This window comes from Anguilla rostrata, chromosome 16 (assembly GCF_018555375.3).
Source record: "Anguilla rostrata isolate EN2019 chromosome 16, ASM1855537v3, whole genome shotgun sequence".
Lineage (NCBI taxonomy): Eukaryota > Metazoa > Chordata > Actinopteri > Anguilliformes > Anguillidae > Anguilla > Anguilla rostrata.
The window spans coordinates 7594701-7613658 of record NC_057948.1 but is presented as its reverse complement, the minus strand read 5'-3'; the positions used below and the strand labels follow the sequence as shown (position 1 = coordinate 7613658).

General features: G+C 51.5%; 1 protein-coding gene and 1 non-coding gene across 2 annotated transcripts in view; one reads left to right on the top strand and one right to left on the bottom strand.

Annotated features, from left to right (window-relative positions):
- elp4 (elongator acetyltransferase complex subunit 4) overlaps positions 1 to 18958 on the bottom strand; it is a 79748-nt gene that overhangs the window by 31263 nt on the left and 29527 nt on the right. Inside the window, exons 8-9 of the mRNA XM_064312002.1 lie at positions 14084 to 14192; positions 9793 to 9899 (exon numbers count right to left, since the gene is read on the bottom strand). Coding sequence (XP_064168072.1) covers positions 9793 to 9899; positions 14084 to 14192 — 216 coding nt within the window. The remainder of the gene's footprint in view (positions 1 to 9792; positions 9900 to 14083; positions 14193 to 18958) is intronic.
- trnag-gcc (transfer RNA glycine (anticodon GCC)) lies at positions 3895 to 3965 on the top strand. Its single transcript has one exon. It is a non-coding gene; the product is annotated as a tRNA-Gly (tRNA).

Below are 18958 nucleotides of genomic sequence, written 5' to 3'. Positions count from 1 at the left end.
TTGACCTTCGATAAAAACCTACAAACTTTTTTTCGACTTGTATTAAAAAATTAGGTATTCTTGAATTAAAGTATAAAAAAAGTATAAAGAGTTTCATAATTGCATTTGTCCTTGATTAAATAAAAACACTCCGTTCTTGGTAATACCCTCAGACTTTTGGTCCCCACTGTATGTGCAGAAATGTTAGTTTTCTGTATTGTTTTATTTGAGCAGAAAGGGGCACATACTCTACTCATAATTCACTGGTAACAGACAAGAAATCTCCATTTTACAAATAATTTTTATGCTGCTTGATTCCAAAAAGGTATCAAAATTTATATTTTTATAAAAAGTTTAAAAAAATAACAATACAGTCTACACCTAATTCCCATGTGAAAAAACAAAGCTATATGAAGTGCTTCAACTAAAATGATAACAAATTATTTTCTCATAAGGATCAGCATTGATGGTGTCCCACAACACGACAAACTGGGAAACCAGGAGTGATCCACATATGCTCTCTCACTGCTACTGCCACTTAACCCTTTGAAGGGAAGGTTTTTTGGAATGTTAGTTTTATTCTTTCAAAAAAAATTTCTTTAAAAAGTCAGTGTTCTAGAACTCTAATGCATTCAATTGCCAGTAGCGATTCTTATATCAGCATTAGAATGTTCAGTTAAGATGCCTTAAAGGGTTAATCTGTGCCACTGACCCCTGAAAGCCAGCGAATGAGAGACTGGGTCCCTACACAATCCACCAATGATCTTTAATCATGCTCATTTCACATTGTTACAGGATCTTTAGTATTGTTTACATGCCCAACAAAACATATCCCAAAATGTACCACAAAATTAAAATATACCCTAGCAGAGGAAATGGGTACGAATTTCTGGACGTCACCCCTGCTGCGAAAGAACACAAACATTTACCTGTTTGATGGACAAGAAAGCAACCCTACAATCTCCTTCCTGCCCTCAACTGAACAGCAGGAAGCCCTGAAGAGCTTGAAGAGCAGGAAGCCCTGAAGAGCTTGAAGAGCAGGAAGCTCTGAAGAGCTTGAAGAGCAGGAAGCCTATGAGATTCTAATGTTTTGGTTCCACCGGCAACTTGGCCACTTAGCGGAAGAGGAAACGCAACAGAGCCATTTCCAGCTGCTCCTCGCTCGGCAGCGCGGGTCGCACGAACGCCTGAAACAAGGCCTCTGAATAATGGATGGCCGTTCGATGTACGTCCTAAATAATTTGCCGCGCCGAACGCGCGTGGCGGCGGCGGGGTCCCGTTCGCGTGCGGCGGCGGCGGCCGCGACCCTACGCGGAACGCTGCCGTCTCGCTCTGAACGCAACAGGGCGGGCGCGTTCCGAGGGGCCTGAATTATTCACGCCCGATATTTATTTAGAGAACCGGTTCCAGCCGCAGCTCGGGGCAGGCACTCAGACAGATGTATGGAATACTTAAACAGGGACCTTTAAGCCTTTGGGGGGGGGCGGCAAACCGCACCGGTTTCGGTTACACCTCGGCTCTGTTTAGACCTCGGATCGCCGTGACCTCTGGCAGCCTGATCTGGACGCTGTTGCTCGGCTTGGCTTATTGGGGAAGGCACCATCTACTGTCTGTACGATGCAACCCCCACACACACACTCACACGCACACACACACACACACATACATACAGGCCCAGGTACACACACATGCACGCTTGCACCCACGCACACACACACTCATGCTCACTCTCGCACGCACGCACACACCTGTGCGGCCCAATGACCGAAGGTCTTCAGAGCGGATTTGGTCAGAAACACTGACCGCATGAAGCGCTCTGATTGGCGGAGCCCTAAAACCAAGATGGCCGACTTTTCAGCCTTTCACTCTGCAGCCCTTTAGACACCTTAGGGACGCGCTCTCTGTTTAATTAGACCTGACCTGGAAATCACTTAGCTGCTCGCGTGTTCGCCTCTTACCGGCTCTAGAAATAGCGCCCCCCCCCCCCCACCTCCCCGCACCTTACGCAACACACCGCGCACAGGGGCCCCATTTACAGTCTTCTTCTCCCACACCAGACTAAAGAGGAACGAAAGAAGTGTCTTTGCATTCGCAGACGCGCGGTTTCGAACCGGTCTCTGTCGGCCCCCTCCCGTGCCCGCCCACTCAGGTTCGACCTCGTCCGACAGGATTCAGGTCGGCGCGACGGCATCCGACCAATCAGCTCAGCCAAGAGGACTGTCCCAGGTAACAAAAACCAGAACCCGCGAGCAAACTCCGAACTCCGAACTTCTGACAGGATGAACCGATCTGAATTTTCTCAAAAAACAGTAGAAGGAGGAAAAAAATCGAACCGCGTTCACCAGAAACGAAAGGGGTGGGGGGAGGGGACGGGTCGGAAAGGGGACATGCTGGCTTTCTTACGTAAGCCTGTGGGAGAAACTGCGCCATTAACATCTCAGCAAGGGAAACGTGGACGTAAATTCTCCCTCTAGACCAGGCTGGCAGGCAGGCAGGCATCGCTTTTAAAACACGGTGGCGGGTGACGAAATCGGCCGAAACTTCCCGCTCTTAACCCGGCCGGGGCTAAACTGACGGCTCGCTCGCGACGCATGATGATGCAACCGCGCTCCTCAAACGCGCAACCCGAGCCCAGATAAAGACCTCTCACTTCATCTCACAGCTGGGCCTAGTTTCACTAAACCGCTCCCCCCGCCCATAACCGTACACCCACCCACCCATCCACCCCAAAAATCTGGATCTCCACTTCTTGGTATTAACCCCATTGACCCCGCACCCCCACCCTCGTTCCCCGATCAGTCCGAGGAGCGCGAGTGCGGTTTAATTGTACGCCTTCTGCATTCTTCGCCGAGTCCTCCGAGCCAGCGCAGGTGAGCCGTCTTCGCAGCGCGAGAAACAGTGATTGACAGGTCAGGGAGGGTTAAACCTCAAGGCCTCGCACGTCACCCGCTACCTACCTGCCCAAACGGGGGACGGGGGGTTAATTCTGCCCCGCAGGCATTCTGGGTAATGGCAGCTCGTCGAGCGGCGATTGAACTCGGAGCGACCTCGTTGCAGCCGCCGTGAGCTCGCAGAGGCGCTCGGCCCGGCCACGGAGCGTGCTCAGTATGCGGTTCCATTTCGCGTTCAGAGAACAACTCGAGTGTGCGAAACACTGAACTATCAGCCTCAGGCTAGCAGGGACTCACTGCGCACTAAATTACACATCTGAGGAAAACTTAAATGATTTTTTCTAATTATTAGCAACTTTGTGTGTCACTGTACAAGCAGCATTGCACAACACTGTACAACAGAGCATTACCCAAATATCTTGTCATCATTTATTTTTATTTCAACCTTTATTTCACCAGGCAAGTCATTTACAATGGCGGCCTGAATCATGCCTCATTCTAGTTTGACATTGACATTGTCATTCTGAAATAGCCTATGCTTACTGTGTGAACTAGACCCGATGGTCATGGCTATGGGTTGGACTTGCCCTCAAATTTCTACATTCTTAGTCTCGCGGTTTGTGTGGCCTTTGCACGGCTTCGACACGCCGATAGAGCGCGAACCCAAACGAGGCCTCAGCCGCCCAAGGGGACAGCTAGCAAGATGGCGGCCAATCATTTGGAATGGTACCAATAATGCTGCAGGCAGTACCGAGGACGGCTACAAGCCGATGTGTCTAAAGGGAGAGGGCCCATCAGAGCCCTGTGTGGGGAAGACCGTATGCAGTCGCAACAGTACCAGTGTAGCTATTCTGTTTTCATTTTTTTTGGACATGTAGTTCCTCGGAAATTCCCGTGCCACAAAGAGCTGAAGTGACAAGGAACCCCCAGAAAACACTGGGGAAGACCTTAAATTAGGCAACACAGCGATTTGGGAAATTGACTAATAGGCGCCACAAAAAAAAATACAGTTCTTCGCTATGAGGCATTGGTGGCTCAGTGGTAGAGCTCTCGCCTGCCACGTTGGAGGCCCGGGTTCGTTTCCCGGCCAATGCTCCAACCCACTGGGGTTGCGCAAGGCAGTGCATTCGCAGTGCCGGTCCCAATCCCTAAATGGGAAGGTTGCGTCATTAAGGGCATCCGACCAAATATGCCAAACCAAATATGTGGTTCGGAGAATCCGCTGGGGCGACCCCTAACGGGAACAGCCGAAAGAGAGAAAAGTTTTTCACTATGAAATGTTAGACCATCATGTCCTTACACAGTCATTTACACACTCGTGTTCTTATAACCTGTGACGAACAACAAATTTTAAAAAACAGGTGTTTGATTCCAGAGAAAATACTCTATAACACATATTCTCTATAACACACACTCTATAACACACACACATGCACACACACACACACATTTGTGGGCACTCACACACGCAGTCACTGCCAGCTAGAGAAAGGGCCTGTGACTGGGGCTCGTACCGACAGCCCGGCTGGCATCCAGGGGCCCGCTCACTGCACGCCAGGGGGTTCCCTCATGACTCTACAGCAGCCCTCGTGCACGCTAACACCGCCCCCCCCCACCCACCAACCCCCACGCCTGTAGGTTCCCCGCAGCCCTGCAGACTTGAGAACAGCAGGCGCAGTTTGAACAGTGCGCTGCATATAAACATTAGCACTGATAACATTAGCGCAACATTTCCGTTAACGTTAGCAGAACACGTAGCACAACGCGTTCTGCTAATGTAATGTAACTGTAGCATAAGATTTCCAGTAATTGTAGCATTACGTTTCAAGTAACATAAGCGTAACATTTCCGGTAACATTAGCATGACATTTCCTGTAACTGTGGCATAACATTTCCAGTGGCTAACACTTAGTAACTGTAGCAATTTCCTAAAACGTACATCGTATGTAGCATAACATTCCCAGTAAAAGGAGCACAACATTTCCAGTAACTGTAGCGTAACATTCCCAGTAAAAGGAGCACAACACTTCCAGTAACTGTAGCGTAACATTCCCAGTAAAATGAGCATAACACTTCCAGTAACTGTAGCATAACGTTTCCAGTAACATCAGCACAACCCTTCTGCCAACAAAGGCATCAAGAAGTGGGGGATAATGGACATAAAGGCAACATAAAATCTGGAATGATTGGGCGGCTTGCTCATCGCCGATCTTTTTACCGCGCGTCTGGCCGCGCGGTCGTCCTTCGGTCAGCGCTCAGAGAGGCGGTCGGCGTGACTCAACCCGAAAACCCGGACACCACATGACTGGCGTGGCGTGAGCTGGTTTTTGTGCGAAGGGGGGTGGGGGGGGCGGCTGTGGTTTTAGCGGGGAGATTAGCTGGCCGGGCCAAAGTTGGCCTCCGAAGCCCCGGCCAGCTTATGCCTCCGGCCCTTTGAAGTCCGGCGACCATACCTGGCACTGCGGCGGTGGGAACCGGGCCGGTGTCAGGTCTGATCAGAGCGCCCGTCTCAGGACGGCCGGCTACAGCCCTCCCTAATTGGCCCAATTGTGGATTATGCTCTTTCGGTGCAGATTCAGGACAATAATTTAGTCAAATGGGGTCCTTTTTATCTTCGTCTAATTAGGTTGCCTAAGTTTTTTTTTTTTTGAATGGGATTTAGGTGGACTTTTTTAAATTATTTATTTGCTATGTTTAAAGGAAGCCCTTCTCGGGGTAAGAAGGGGCCTTGGTTTGCGCAGCAGAAGACAGAAAGCGTCGCTTGGTGTCTGAGACGTATGTCTGAGCGTTTGTGCATATGAAGCGCATGCCAAGAGTTTTAAAATGTCTGCCCGGCGAGGCGGAAACCCCATTTAGATTCAGAAACCTCCCGGTGCCGACGCGCAATGGAACACGGGTCCCTTAATAACGCGCGTCCACACAACAACAAATTCCGAAGCGCTCACGTTCCTACTGTCTACTAAATCTCATTAGCATAACAATGGCATTTTGCACTACATGAGAGATGGCTTTTTTTGAGGGGGTAAAAAAAAAAACAACCGTAGGAAAATAAAAAAATAAATAAACTGCCGCAGCAGCCAATTCATCTGTAAAAATGAAGAGCGCACCGTGGGACCGTTGAAGCTCCTCTGAGTTGTTGCAGAGTATCCTCAGGCCAAGGGCACACTTCCTTCATCTCGAGAATAAAAAGTTTGACAATTTTACAGGAAATTACCGTAAGTTTGCGGGAAGTAAACATTTAACCCGGAAAATGTTCGACAGGAAGCAACAGGGAGTGAGCATTTAACCTGGAAAATGTTTTCAGGAAGTAGCAGAAAGTTTAGAGGAAGTAAACCTTTAACCTGGAAAATGTTCTACTGGAAGTTAAGAGGACGCAACCATTTAACCTGGAAAATGTTTTACAGAAAGTAATTTCACCTGAGAAAAGTCTTACAGCCATTACTATGGCAATTAAGTTATTTGCTTTCTCAATTTTCCTGAATAACCCAGTTAAAATATAAAAATAAAATCAAGTACAAACAACGAAGCAAACAAAACCTCTCATGCAGTGGGTGAAAAAGTGCATTGACTGCAATGAGTAAATCATGGAGCCCAAATAACAGCCCATAATAATCTCTAAGACGCTGAAGAGGACTCATGGTTCCCAACGAGCCCTCCTGTGGAATGATCACCTGAGTAACCAGGAATGATCTGTGGTCTCTAGAGGAGAAGCACAGAGGTGCTAGCCTAGCGGCTAGTCTGCTAGCTGCATTAGTGGAGCAAATGGAGCCTTAGGCAAATCATTTCCTGTGATGTCATTTCTGAGTCTGAGTGGAAGGGCGGGATTCCCCGTGACCAGTGAGGCGCTCGCTGAATTCCACTGGCGGGAAAAGCATAGGAGCCTTCCCTGTGGGCTTTTTTTTCAGCGCGGTGCAGAAAATATCCAAAGTCCAAATCCTTAGAGCAATCAGTAACTGTGCTTACGCAAAATACGCAAGAACATTCAAAGTGAAGTTGCTTTCCTTCGGCTTTATTCCGCACTCGGTCCTGCCCCACGTTCAACCCGAGAGGCTACAGGAAGCTCGCAACGTGCCACCCAATCGTTTCCGTCCCCACAGAGAGGGGGCAAAACAAGCACGTCGGTCATTACGGTTTATCACAGGAGAGAAAGAGAAGAGAAGTACTGCATGTCAAAACACCACCCCTGGCCCACAGCATCACTGCCACGCCGAGTGCAGAAACAAAACTCATTGTGCCTGGTGTTTAAAACGCACCGTGTGATTTAGAATAATTAAAAATGCCCCCGTGACAGCGGGTATAAGACTACAAATAGAGAAAACGGAACACAAAAAAAAACTACAACAGAAGACAAACGGAGAAGAAAGCAGGCACGAAACTCCCGTAAGGTAACGTGGTCTTAAAGACCCGCGACGAACGGCTCGAGCGCTCTCCGCTTCGCCAGGCCTGCGGAGGCGGTAATTAAAAGGCCGTTGTGAACAAGCGCCTCGGCTTTTACGGACCTTATAAATCCGCCGTTAAGTGGCCATTAGGGGGGCGAGAGCTGGGCGGGGGAGGGGAGGAGAGAGGGGAACCGGGAGGGAGGTCCCCGCGCGGACGATGACCCGCCGCTAACGACGGGCTTGCGGCCGAACCGTTAACGGCCCTGCTGGTGACGGCCCTGCTGGTGATGAGGTAATGAGGGCCAAACGGCACCGTTAACTGGGAGGGAAGGGGCCTCCATTAGTCACTGAACAGGGTCCTCACTGATTTACTGCTCCAGGGAAGAGGGCAAGTGTGAGTATGAGTGTGTGCTAGTGTAGTGTGTGTGTGCGTGTGTTAGTGTGTGTGTGTGTGTGTGTGTGTCAGTGTGTGTGCGTTAGTGTAGTGTGTGTGGCAGTGTGTGTGTATGTGCATGCGCGAGTGTGTCTGTGTTAGTGTAGTGTCAGTGTGTGTATTAATGTAGATTCAGTGTGTGTGTGTATGTGCGTGCGTGTGTGTATCTGTGTTTTAGTGTTTGTGTTAGTGTGTGTGTGTGTGTTTTAGTGTGAGTGTGTGTGAGTACAGCATTAGTGTGTGTGTGTGTTAGTTTAGTGTTTGTGTTAGTGTGTGTGTGTGTGTGAGAGTGTGTGTTTTAGTGTGTGTGTGTGTGTGTGTGAGTACAGCATTAGTCAGTGTGAGTACTGCTGGGTGGATGGGAGGGGGGTGTGAAGAGAAAGCGGAGGGGGACACTAAGTTGCTTAATCAGCGCTGGTCTAAAGAGGCCAGCGGGTCAGGGAGGGGGCCGCGTGGTCACTCGAGGGTGACGTCCCAAACACCAAAGCGGTGCCAGACCGGATTGAGCACCGGTGCGTGAGGGACGGGGGGACGGGGGGACGGGCGGGGGTTAGCATGCTAATTTGCCGGCCGGGTATTCTCACGTCGGACGAACCCGCAGCAAATCGCTCGCGCTCCAAGAGAGACCGAGCGAAACTCAAAGAGGCGGCGTCAAAGAAACCCGCTCGTCTCTCTCGCGGAACGAACCCCCCCCGGGCCGAGCCAATCGCGGAGGGCCGCGCGGCGCTAGGGGGGGCGGCTCGCCCGGCGGGGCCGGAGAACAGGATCCGGTGAAGAGGCGGCGGCATTCCTCGAGGCGCAAACAAAAGACGCGTCTCCCTCTTTAAATTATCGAAGGCCACCCACACAAGCTTAAACGGCGTTTTAAGACTTTAATGCTACGATAAAAGAAGGCTTACCTACACGGAGACGAAAGGAGGAGGAGAAGAAGAAGAAGAAAAAAAAAAAAGCACAATGGCTGTCCTGCGTTGACAAAAAAAACCTCCGCAGGACCAGAATGCTTTTTTTGCGGAGGACCGAGGAGCTTTCAGGCTTTCCGTTTCTTTAATTTGGCCAATACGCCCACAGTCCACTTTTAACCACTGAAATCAAACCCAGCTTGACTGAGAAGGTAACCGCCGAATGTCGCTCGCTTTCTTTCTGTTGGAAAGTTTTCTTTTTTGCACGCGAGCGTCACCGAAGTTTCAAAGTTCCAGCGTGAAAAGCGCTAACCGTGTCAACGGCCAACCGATATCTCCCAGGTTCTAATTAGCGCCCGAAGGTTGAAATGGCCCGAACGGATTCGGCAGCCGAGTTAAACAGACACGAAACCCGACACCACGACCATTAGCGCTGAACGCTCTCGCTACAGTCAGCCGGACTGGGGCACGGGACCATTAGCGCTGAACGCTCTCGCTACAGTCAGCCGGACTGGGGCACGGGACCATTAGCGCTGAACGCTCTCGCTACAGTCAGCCGGACTGGGGCACGGGACCATTAGCGCTGAACGCTCTCGCTACAGTCAGCCGGACTGGGGCACGGGACCATTAGCGCTGAACGCTCTCGCTACAGTCAGCCGGACTGGGGCACGGGACCATTAGCGCTGAACGCTCTCGCTACAGTCAGCCGGACTGGGGCACGGGACCATTAGCGCTGAACGCTCTCGCTACAGTCAGCCGGACTGGGGCACGGGACCATTAGCGCTGAACGCTCTCGCTACAGTCAGCCGGACTGGGGCACGGGACCATTAGCGCTGAACGCTCTCGCTACAGTCAGCCGGACTGGGGCACGGGACCATTAGCGCTGAACGCTCTCGCTACAGTCAGCCGGACTGGGGCACAGGACCATTAGCGCTGAACGCTCTCGCTACAGTCAGCCGGGTTGGGGCTCCTGCACCCTCGGAACGGAGACGGGTTAGGTGAGGGGGCGGAGCCGGATTAAACGTCGGCGAAGTTTCGCCAGTGGGCCCCGCGGTTCCCCGAGGCGGACCCGCGGGACGGCGGACCCTTTTTGCGGGCTGCGCGTTTTATTTTGGGCGGGGCGAACGCGTCCGACGCGGCGTTCGTTTCGGGAGCCTCTCGGCCGGGGGCGTGCGGCGCGCGGCGTGCGGCGTGCCGTGGGAGCGCCTCACCTCGATGGTGAACTGCTTCCTCTTCAGCTTGAAGGCCAGGTCCTTTTGGTCGGGGACTTCGCACACCAGGCAGTTCAGGTGGGGCGTCTGTTTCACGTGAAGAAGGCCTTCGCGGGACAAAAAAGGAAATTAGGAATCAGGGGCGAGCGAGTGTGAGCGCCACTGGAAGGACGAGACCAGTAAACTTGACTTTTGGGGGGGGGGGGGGTGTACGCAATGAAACCTCACCCCCTCCCCCCCACCTTCCCTGCACACACACCCCAAACCATCCCTTCCTCTCGCTATCCTTTTGTGAGCTGAACACTTGAAGCAGCGAAGCAAATGTTGTGATTATGCCCAAGTAATGAAGCAGAACAAGATAAACAACACTTCTTGTCGGAAGGAGCGACTAATCGCGTTGGGTTGGGTTGGGTGGTTGGGTTGGGTGGGGTTGTGAGGGGGAGCCTGGGAGTCGGGGTGTGAAAGGGGATCCCGGTGTCCGTCAGACTGCTTGTGGGATGGGGGGGGGTGGGGTTTCTCCTCCCTCTCGCTCCACCGGTGTTTACAGTAAGCGAACGCGGCTGTCATCCCCCCCTCCCCCCTCCCCCACGTCGCCCGCGGTGCAGCTGAGCACGTTTTACTTTATTAACCAAAACAGAGGGAGAGAGCAGAGAGGACAGAGGAGAAGAGGGGAGAGAGAAAGAGAGAGAGAGACGGAGGGAGGAAGACATAGAGAAAGAAGGAGGGAGGAAGAGAGAGAGATAGAGAGGGAGGGAGAGAGAGAGGGTGGGGAACGGGGAGGAAGAGAGGAAAGGAAATAGGGAAGGAGGAAGAAAGAGAGGGAAAGAAAGAGACAGGCAGGGGAGAAAGAGAGGGAGGGGATGTTTCCATATAAGCAAGTAGGCTACAGTATAGCTTGCAGTCACTGTTTTTGATTTACAACACAGGGCTATTAGGTACACATCCTGCGGCTGTGACGCAGCTAACAAGCTAGCTAGCTATCAACGTCTAGTTAAGCCAAGCCTATGCTAGTGTACGACGAACAAACATGACGCGAGGAGCGGGGTACTCATAAAGCTATTCCCCTGCGTAGCCAGCACCTAATATCAAAAATAATCAGTATTGGACAGTGGCGCCCGTTTAAAACGCATAGCTTATGCTACTTCCGAATTGAGACCCCGTTTGAGTGACCAGCTATTCCGTAGCCCAGCGGTTCTACAGTGCGTATAATAAAAATAACGACACACATTCTTTTTATTAGCACGGTCTCAGTGCCCTGGGGCCACTTAACGAGGCTAACAAACAAAATATAAGGACGGTGTTAAGGACGTGAGTGCACAAGGCAAAAAATCAGAGAGTAAAAGGGGATTCGCGAGGAAGTCAAATGCTGAGTAGCAGCGAAGTGAAGCAGCGAAGTGAAGCAGTGAAGCTGATGCGAGTCTTTCACAGGAAGCCAGTGTAAGTGTTCACAGGATCGAGTGTTAGACTCCCGACTGCTTTTTGAACATTTCTGTAGCAGCATTACACAGACAAACAGAAATGCACACACATACACATAGCCGTAGATAATAATGCACGTGTGTTACATCATTCAAGTGCATGTTCATGCATGCGGACGTCAAAAAAGTATACGTACATTCTGTATTTATGCATTTTTATGTGTGTAAAGAAAATAAAAATAATTGCACTGAAGGGCTTTCATTAAAAATGAAGATTTTTAAGGGGTTTCAAAAAAAAATACAGCTATGAAGGGGTTCCATAAAAATAGCAGTTTTTAGGGGGTTTCATTAAAAATGAACAAACATCTCATTTCCTTCCTTGCATCATCTTCCTCACCACTTCAGCTGTTCCCAGCTGACAGAGGTAAACATGGCTTACTGTGTGAGTCATCTTTAATTACATATCAAAAATGTGTGAGAAAAAAATGGACCGGAATGATACAGTGAAATGTTTAATTTAGGATACAGATTGCTGGACGAGACAGGACTACTGATACAAGTTTGATGCATTCTGATACGCAATATACAGATATTTACTCATTTATATTTATATATTCTGGAGCCCACACATACACACACACACACACACACATTCCCACACACCAACACAAACACACACACTTACCCACACACATCCACACAAACAAACACACACACACACAGACACTTACCCATGCACACCCACACAAACACACACACACACACACTTACCCACGCACACCCTCACCCTTTTCTCACGGGAGACCAGAAAAACAAAAAGCGTTGTGAGACAGAGGAATCTTCAGCTGAAAATATCCCTTCTGATTAAAATGCCCTGTATGTGCGATGGGGGCGGGGGGGGGTATGCGACACGCGGTGATCTTAAACAGCACACGCCCTCGCGCCGGGCGCGATTCCCGCCACTCGTTTAACACTCTCGCCTTGCCACGACCGGACTCGGAAAATATAGCGCCGTGCCGACGGATGTCATTAAAATCCCGATTCTCTGGCGCTGAGGGCCTGCGATCCGGGGCTTGGGCCCCGGGGCCCGGGGTGCGGGGGGCCCCGCGCGGAGCGAACCCGGAGCGTCTGAAATCCCCCCCCCCCGGGGGGGTCCCGTCTGCCGAGGCGCACGTCTGATTGAGTCGCGTCACACTAATCTGCCCTGACAACACACGAGGAGCTGCCATGTTCCTTTCTCAGCACTAATGCACTTTTTTGTTTGAGAGAGTGACCTCTCCCTCTCCTGAATGGCTGGAGGGAGGAGGGGGAGGGGAGATGGGGGGGGGAGGGGGGGAAGAGGGAAGGGGTGGGGGTTTGGGGGGAGGTGAGAGAGGAGCAGGGGATGAGAGTGGAGTTAGAGAAGAAATTCAGATTCAAAATTTAAATTTAAAAAAAAGACAACTCCGATTAGGGGTGCTGGGAAATCCCTGTGCACGGTGCATTGTGCGTGTCTGTCTGTGTATCAATGGGCGCGTACATGTTTGTACATGTGTGTGAATGTACGTGTGTGTGTGTGTGTGTGTGTGTGCGTGTGTGGATAATGTGTGGGTGTGTGTGTGCATGCGTAGGCAAATGTGAGGTTTTGTGCTTTTGAGTGTCTGTGTATGTGTGTATAAACGTGTGTGTGTGTGTGTGCAGGTATGTGAGTGTGTGTGTGCGGAGGTGTGTGTGTGTGTACAAATATGTCAAGGAAAGCACCAGAATCCTGGTCTACGATTGGTAATCTGTCCTCGGGTAATGCGTCACGGTTTGGCAGAGTTTTCCCGGCTCAAAACGAGGCAGAGGTGGTACATTAAATTGTGATCATGTGACAAATGTCAAATGTCGTACCACATCTTGTTAGTAATGTGAAATATACTATTTTAATGGCCAGATGATGACTGTCTTTTCACCCGTCCTCTTCATTCCCCTTCTCGCGAACTCACCCTCTAAAAAAAATTGTTTATTCGAGTTTACACTGGTCCGTTAACACACAAATCTAAGTTTTTTACGCAATGAGCCTCAATGCAGGGGAACTAATACACTTCAATAAACACAGATATTCCAAGGCCTTTTCTAAGATTACAACAAGCGATACAACCCAGACGTGAACCAAAACAAAAATAACTGCTCCTGTTTCTTTGAGCCAATCGTCTTTTAGCGTCTGACAATTTGCGTTGTTTGTTGATCATAATATTTACGCGGTCGTTGGCAACATTGCGAGATTCAAAGAAAAAGCGTTTCATTTGAACGAAAAGTCAAAAACGAGACGTAAAAAGCTAGTTTGCTTAACGTGAATATATTAAAACAGAAATCGCTCAGAGATTTTTAAAATATTATTAGCCTATGTGGCAAATTTCAAAGCGCTTTACAACTGATGCCTCTTATTCACCCATTCACACACACTCACACACCAACGGTGAAAGGCTTCCATGCAAGGTACCAATCAGCTCGTTGGGAGCAATTAGGGGTTAGGTGTCTTGCTCAGGATAACACTTCGACACGCCCAGGGCGGGGGATCGAACCGGCAACCCTCCGGCTGCCAGACAACCGCTCTTGCCTCCTGAGCTATGTCACGGCCACATTTATGTATTCATAACGTTTGCTGATGTCAACAGCGGTCAAAATCTACGTGGAGGCGGCACGAAAATTTGATTGAGGCGGCTACCTCAGAATTCTCCATGCAAGGAAAAACCCTCTCTGTGTGTGTGTGCGCATGTACACGTGCGCGTGCGAACTGGCGTGTCACGCACGCGTGTGCGTGCGTGTCCGTGTGTGTCCGTGCGCGTGTGCGTGCGCGTGTGTGTCTGTGCGCGTGTGCGTGTGACGGTAAAGCAGGGGGGCAGCGGTACCGTGGTAGTCCTTGTAGAGCGGGTTGGCCTCCCTCTCCAGGCCCCTGAATGATTCAAGCGCGACGGCGGTGTCGCACAGCCTGGTCACGCGGTCCATAATCGCCCTGTTCTGTAAGACACGGGGGAGGAGTTAGGGCTTACAGGGCGGAGCGCACAGGTGATTAAAACCTTCCTGAAGAGCCCGCGCCAAGCCATCGGCCATACGACAAAAATGAGGTCATCATTATCACTAAGGGGAGGGGCGGAGACAGGGCGGGAGGGAGGGAGAGAGAGAGAGACTGAGAGAGAGGGGAGGGAGGGAGGGAGGGAGGGAGAGAGAAAGAGAGAAATGTCTTTGTCATTTGTCTGAAAGCACATTTTGGCACTGAGGTGAGGGCATGATTTACACAAACAGTTAAAGCAGGAGCAGGACTGGAGCGACACACACACACCCACACACACACACACACACAGAAACACACACAGATACAGAGACACACACACACAAACAGAGACACACACAGATACAGACACACACAAACACATACAGACACACACAAACACATACAGACACAAACACAAACACACACACAAACAGAGAGACACACACACACACAGACACACACGCACACAAGCACATACAGACACAAACACACACACACACAGAAACACAGAGACACACACAGAGACACACACACACACACACACACACACACAGACAGACAGACAGACAGAGACACACACACACACTTACAGACACACACGCACACCCACACACAAACGCACACAGACATACACACATAGATACAGACACACACACAAATGCTGATTTCCAATTACAGTGTTTACCCAACAGAAAACATCTCGATGGCTGACGCGTTAAACGATCTGGACCGGTTCGTCCCCCCCCCCCCCCCCATAAGAGATCGACGGGGTTGGTACCACGCCCCGACCCAGCCAAATCAAAACAATTCCTCCTTAAAACCACCTCAAACGGGGCCTTACTCATTTCTCTAATCCCGATACGTGGCCCGCCGACAAATCAGCAACCTAAACATCGCTGCGAATAAAAAAAACGTTCGTCTTGGCCGGCAAACGAAAGAGGAAGCGCAGCAACGAACGGTCAGCAAACTCGTTCTTATGGAAACGCGACGCGCGTTCTCAGAAATCATCGTAACACGCTAGTTCTCCTAGAACGAAATGAGCAAGTGTCTGCCGTTCGGGGTGGGGCACGGAGCGGGGGAGACGGGGGGGGGGGGGGGGGGGTAAAACCAGGGAAACACGATGTCCAGACCCGTTCGCAGCGGTGCTGTGAACCGCTCGTTCTGCCGGCCGGTTGGTCGGTCCGTCGGTGGAGCCGCCAGAAAGGTTTCAATCTGCTTAGTTTAATCCCGCGTCCCGTTGGAGGGGCGGGGGGAGGGGGCAGGGGGAGAGAAAGGGGTGGAGGCGAGCGGACGGGAGCGCAGACAGGCAGACTCGGGTCCAGATGGAGGACAGGCTGGGGGCGAGAGAGAGAGAGAGGAGAGGAGAGAGAGGGGGGAGGGGAGGGGGGGAGAGAGAGAGAGAGAGAGAGAGAGAGGGAGAGAGGGAGAGAGAGAGAGAGAGAGAGAGGGGGAGAGAGAGAGAGAGAGAGAGAGAGAGAGCCGGGACAGGTGGGACTGCGGCAGGATGGGGAGTGTCGGCGAGGCGGGGGGTGGAGTGGGGGTGGACCCCGTCGGCGGCCCCGCCCCCTCCGTCCCCTTCCGCACGACCGGGCCGGCGTGCATTATTCATCCCGCGCCTCTTCAATATTTCACACCCCCCGTCCCCGGCCCCCCCACTCCCCCCCCCCGCCCCCCTTCTGTGTTTGCGGCACCGGCCTAATGCAATTTTCATATTCCGATGTTTTCGTGTCCTACTTCGGGCCCCCGGGGGGGGCGGGGTTTCGGGGCGTCGCGGGCGAAGCTCGAGCTCCGGGCGTGTCCCCGGCGAGCGCGTGAGCGGCGCGCGGACACGGGCGGCGACACCGTCGCCGAAAAAATAAACATTCGGCCGGGGGGGGGGGAAGCAGAGAGCCCCCGCGTCCGTCGCGGACAGGGACGGAGGGAGAACCGCCGGGAGAAAGCTACGTGCTAAGCTAAAGGGCTAAGCTAACGGGCTAACTCGCGCCTCGCGGGCCTCTCACACTCTAATGACCTCAAACAGCCAGGTGGAAGGGCGCAGAGGGCTGTGTTTCTGCCGCTTTAATAGCACGTATTAGCCAGTGAAATCCAGCATCAATAATTGATGGCTAACTTACGTGAAGTCTCGTCCCTGCACTCTGCCGGTGCGCCGGCGGCTAGTCTGGGGTAGCTCCGAGTTCAGATTTAACCCTTTAAGGTGTGAGACCACAAATAAAATGTGACTGGAATGTTCTTAACTGAACATTCTAATGCTGATCTAACATTCATTACTGGTAATTGAAAACAACGGCGTTCTAGAACACTAACTTACAGTAAAATTTTAGGGGGGAAAAAAAACATTCCAAAAAGCCTACTCCCCAAATGGTTATGATGTATGATCACAAACATGTGATGAGTATGATCATATCCGAACATTCTAATGCTGATGTCACAATCACTGCTGGCAACTGAAAGCAGAAAGGCATTCTAGAACACCTACTTAGAATTTTAAAAAATAAATAAAAAAACTTGCGAAAGGGCTAATTACTTGAACTAACCCTAACCCTAACCCTAACCCTAATTAATAACACACAGCATAACTGCTTAATTTCTCAAAAATAACGCACTTGAAACCAAAATAGCCTATATCTGTTATAAGCCCCATTCAAGTTATAGTGAGGGGAACAAAAAAACTAAAATAACAAGACCAGGTCAAAACCTAGTATGTGGCTGGACCTAACACACTTTATCCAGCCGACCAATGGTGTAACTTCATCACTCACTCAGTCACAGACATTCGTGTTTATAGGGCTGGCCCCGCTGTTACGGTCCAGCCAAAAAGTAACTTAAACTGGAAGATGGCTGCTCTCTTCCACAGCGAGAGGGCTTCTGTCGCCGGGTTGCTGGCCTGTAACCAGCATCTCTCAGAGCAGACGGGAGTGGCTGTTCTCCCCCAAACCTCCCCCCCCCTCTTCTCCCCCGCCCCCTGCCCCCTGCCACCGCGACCCTCCCCACCCCGCCCACAGCGACCCTCCCCAACCCCAACTGTTCCCGTCTGAAAGCTGGCCGCTAACGCCGCTCCGGCTCCTCCCGGGCTTCCAGAAGGTTCCCGGCCCGGGACGCTCTTGGCCCGCCATTTGGCGAGCCACTCGCCGGGTTCTCCCAGAAGCTCCGGGGGCGGCGGCGGCGGCGGGGGCCCCCGGCCGGACCCGGGTGAGCGCCCCCCCCCCCCCCCCTCCCCACCCCTATGCCCCTTCGTTCGGTCATGGTATCTCGGAAACCCCGCGCCTGTCGCTAACGCGCGACGCCGGCCCGGGGCCCCATTAAAAATGAAGGAGAAGCGCTCGGCTTCCGCGAAGCGAGCCGCGTCTCCTCCTCCCTTTCCCCGTCGCGCGCGCACGGTTCCGGGTTCCGCGACCGAGCCCATGCCCATGTTTGGACGTGGGGCGGCCTGTCTGCACCCGGCTGTCTGCAGCGGCCAAAGCCCCCATATGCCTGAGCAGATGACTCCGTCTGCGCACGCCGACCCCAGACTCTGTGCGCAGCCCAGACTGGGCACGCTCTGGGAGCCACTGACAGACGCAGAGCGCAAGCACACACATATACACACACACACACACACACACACACACACATACACACAGAGACACACAAACAAACACACACACACACATGTGCACACACACGCACGCACACGCACACACACGCACACACACACATACAGACGACCGCGACACGCACAGCACAAACACACACATGCACAGACACACAACCAAAACATACACAGCAAACACATGCACACACACGACCACAACATGCAGAGAACACAAACTACACACAAATGACTAGAACATTCACACACATAAGCACACAGAAACAACATACCCCCAACACACACACACAGACAAAATGACATCTTACCATACGTACAAATAAACAGTTCCAAACAGAAAACAAACGGAAACACTACGAACTGGACAAACACATCACCCAATAGACAGACAGCTTACCCAATGAAAAAATGATGAGCAAAATAAATACATAATTTGACGAATGCCAAAGAATACCACCAAAAGAAGAGAAGAGAGCATGTGTGAACCAGCAGGAATGAACTGGAGCTGAGAGGCCCTGCTCACACAATGCTAACGGGCTTTTATGCAGTGACATCCCGCTCTGCTGGACACATCACACCCAAACACACACACACACACACACCCAAACATACACACACACACACCCAAACATACACACACACACACCCAAACACACACACACACACACCCAAACACACACACACACACACACCCAAACATACACACACACACACACCCAAACATACACACACACACACACCCACACCCAAACATACACACACACACCCACACACACACACACACAGGACCTGTCCTCTGCAAGCCAAACACACACACACACACACACACACACACATCACACCCAAACACACACACAGGACCTGTCCTATGCAACCCAAACATACACACACACACACACACACACACACACAGGACCTGTCCTCTGCAAGCCAGACGCACACACACACACACACAAACACACACATCACACCCAAACACACACACAGGACCTGTCCTATGCAACCCAAACATACACACACACACATACACACACACACACACACACACACACACACATACACACACATACACGCACACATCACACCCAAACACACACACACACACACACACACACACACAGGATCTATCTTCTGTAAGCCAAA